A 3,067-nucleotide genomic window follows, 5' to 3' on the forward strand; every position below is an offset into this window, starting at 1 on the left:
ATCTAATAAAGTTCTTATCATTGTGCATGAAAAGGGAAGGACTTGGCTAAAGTAACATCTAATTTACGCAAACACACCTTGTCACCCCACCATAGCTGATTTTTGTGTGTGCTGAGAATGAGAACTGGCATTTTTCCAAGGAGGTGTGTCAGAGGTAAAGGAACAAGGCACTGAAGTATCCTATTGTGTTGTAATAGTCTTGCTGGAGACCTGAAGGTGTGTCTCTGCCTTTATAAATACCACACTGCTTTTACAAGTAGCTCCAATCCTTCTGAGAGAGACAGGTTGCATCTTGAGTTATATTCGGATAGCTCCACGTCCTGTGCAAGGTATGTCTTTTAGTTATCTTGCTTTTGCTATGTTCCACTTGAAACAGAAAGATATTGTCGTGTCAATATTTATATTAATCTTATTAGCTGCCATATTTCCAATAGAACTGTAAATATCATATTTTATACAGTGAAAATCTCTGTATGTAGAATATAGCATGAACCAAGTCAGGTAGGAACTATGCAAAAACGGGAGCTGCTCCTATACTGCTGCCTATGTGTTCTAGATTAATACACATATGTAACTAAAGATATTTGCAGAGAGTTGAATGTTGAAATAGGTTCCTTCTAACATGCCTGCACACGGATTTCTGCTTTCTAACATGGTTACAGAAATGTCTATGATGGAAACATCTGAACAGTACATTTAGAGATCTAATCCACTAAATGTGGCATTTAAACCCTCTTCTATTATGGTATGCTCTGCCAGAGCTTTGATCCTGACAGCGGCTTCATAAAGAGAAACACCTACAGAAATAAATATACTCTGTGCATGGTAGCTTTAGACACAGCCAAGTACACTGCAGGTGCTTTCAAAAGTAAAAAGTAATTCTGTTTGTTTAATAGTCAAGGCTGTAAAGAACGCAGCTGTAGTTGCTTCTTTGGTGTATGAAAAAGCTACTTTTTTCTTTTTCAATAAAAAACGTAAATGCTGGCATAACTAGTGAATTAAGTCAATTTGCAGGATGCCTAGGAAATAATTATGCTCAACTTAAACACATGGTTTCCTTTCTATTTGGCACATTTTTGAAGAAAAGCCAGAGGGTGGAGTCAAAATCGTTCATGTGACATTCACAAAATGGGAGATCATGGGCACAACAGCTGCTTTATATGGTATAACTTAAGATCTGAGACTGACAAGTCCCCTGGTCAGATTTGTTCTGTGTCTGCAGGAGGGAGTTTAAACAGGGTACCCCAGTCACTGGGTAGGGGCACGTCCTGGGAAAGAGTCTCTTCTGTTCCACACTGCTTAGGTAATCAAGTAATTGGATCAGAAGGACATACTCCACAGCCAGCTATGTTTCTCAAGAAAAATATGTAATTGTTCTAGAAACCAAGCATTAGGCACATGAAGGACAGAGGATCTTGCCAGTAACATCATTTTCATAGGTATCAAGGAGCCGTGCAATAGCAGGTCTGAAATACTGCATCTGTCACACGGAGTCCAGTATGAAGCGAAAATATTTTAATACATGTATGTTTTTCTATTTTGAAGGCAGATAACAAGCAAGACAGAAACCATGAGAATCAAAAACTTTGGACTTCTTTGTGTGTTGATTCTGGTCTCCCAGATGCTACTAACCAGCTGTGAAAGACAGAAGGAAAGAAAAAAAGGAAGACAAGGCATAGAAAACAGTGGAAAAAAACAAACTGAATCAAACCAAGAGAAAGAAAAAGGGCGGAAGCCAAAAGGAGGAAAAGCATCTCCTAAAGGCAAATTTAAAACCAAAGAAAATGCTGAGTGCACCTGGGCAGTGACCAGCGTGGATGCTGCTACCATGCGAGTCGAGTGCACGAACGGCGACAGCAAGTTCTGGTGCGAGTTCTCTGGGGACCCTTCCACCTGTCCGCACTACGCAGCAAACCAGAAATCCTACTGGAAGCAGGTCTCCCGATCCTTAAAGAAGCAGAAGCAGATCTGTCAGGACCCCAGAAGCATCCTCAAATCCAAAGTGTGCAGGAAAGGCCCACAGAGTGCTCACCTCAAACTGACAAGCTCAAGCCTCCTGGCGTCAGTGGGTCCTGCGAAAGGGGATGCAACCCACCACAAAAAAGAAGTGGCACAGGTCCCAGCCGCTGCCTCTGAGCCTGGAAAACAGCTAGAGCACAGCTCCCAAGACTGTGTTGAAGACGTCGATTACATTGATCAGAAGAAGGTGGCTGAGGAATACTGTCCAGAAAGTCTGCTTTCCTTCTGCAACTTTTTTATAACAATGGTGCAAGACAAAAAATGCTGAGGACGTGTTTGCAAATCCCCGTGTCATGAAATTCTTGTCTCAGCTAAGCTACTGCAAACTCGTCCACATCTTACTCTTATGTTATATAGTGTATATAAGAAAAAAAAGTCATATAGCTGTATATTTATATATTTTTCTGATTTTGTTTTTACACAGCAGACTACACTTGGCATAGTTGAAGATGTATAGACTTTATTTGCACACAGATTTCTACACAAGTGTTATCAATAGATGTTACGTACTCTGCACTGAGGTGTCTCAATAGTCTCTTTGCCCCTTTTTGAGCTGTGCTAGCCAAAGGGATGAATTCAGTGCTATGCACTTGTTTATGTACTATATACTTTTAACCTAAAATTATTAAGTAAAATAAACTTCAAAATGTATTCAAAATATTCTCTCACTCTCTGTATTTAACTAGATTTTTCCGTAAATGCTAAGCTTTTATGAAAGACTGACCATTCACAGGATCTAAGGAGTCTCACCTATAAAGCACTTTTAAAAAAGCTTCTGCAGCGTTGCAGAATTCAGCTTTCTCAGCCAGAGCATGCAACATTTTGATCTGAGGGAAATACATCATCATCACTTTTTCATCAATGTGATAATGACGGGCTGCAAGATTTCCAGATTTTCATAGTTTTACAAAGCTTCAGCTTTCCAATCTCATCAAAGGATGTCAGAAAACTTTGCAAACTTCAGTCCTCTCATTTCTCCTGTACTATGAAGCACATTTTACTCTTTTTAGGGTAGATAAACTGAGACACAGAGATAAAATGGCTTGTC

General features: G+C 39.9%; 1 protein-coding gene across 1 annotated transcript; it reads left to right on the forward strand.

The window, feature by feature from the left end:
• Positions 1–203: 203 nt before the first annotated feature.
• On the forward strand, positions 204–2,677 carry FGFBP1 (fibroblast growth factor binding protein 1). The gene is made up of 2 exons (XM_083834735.1): positions 204–329; positions 1,546–2,677. Exon 2 carries the CDS (start codon positions 1,571–1,573, stop codon positions 2,285–2,287), a length of 717 nt encoding a protein of 238 aa, XP_083690861.1. The 5' UTR covers positions 204–329; positions 1,546–1,570; the 3' UTR covers positions 2,288–2,677.
• Positions 2,678–3,067: the final 390 nt, after the last annotated feature.

This window comes from Anser anser, assembly GCF_964211835.1.
Source record: "Anser anser genome assembly, chromosome: 4".
Classification (NCBI taxonomy): Eukaryota; Metazoa; Chordata; class Aves; order Anseriformes; family Anatidae; genus Anser; species Anser anser.

Coding starts and splice junctions, on each gene's coding strand:
- FGFBP1 (XM_083834735.1), top strand. CDS start 1,571: ATGAGAATCAAAAACTTTGGACTTCTTTGTGTGTTGATTCTGGTCTCC.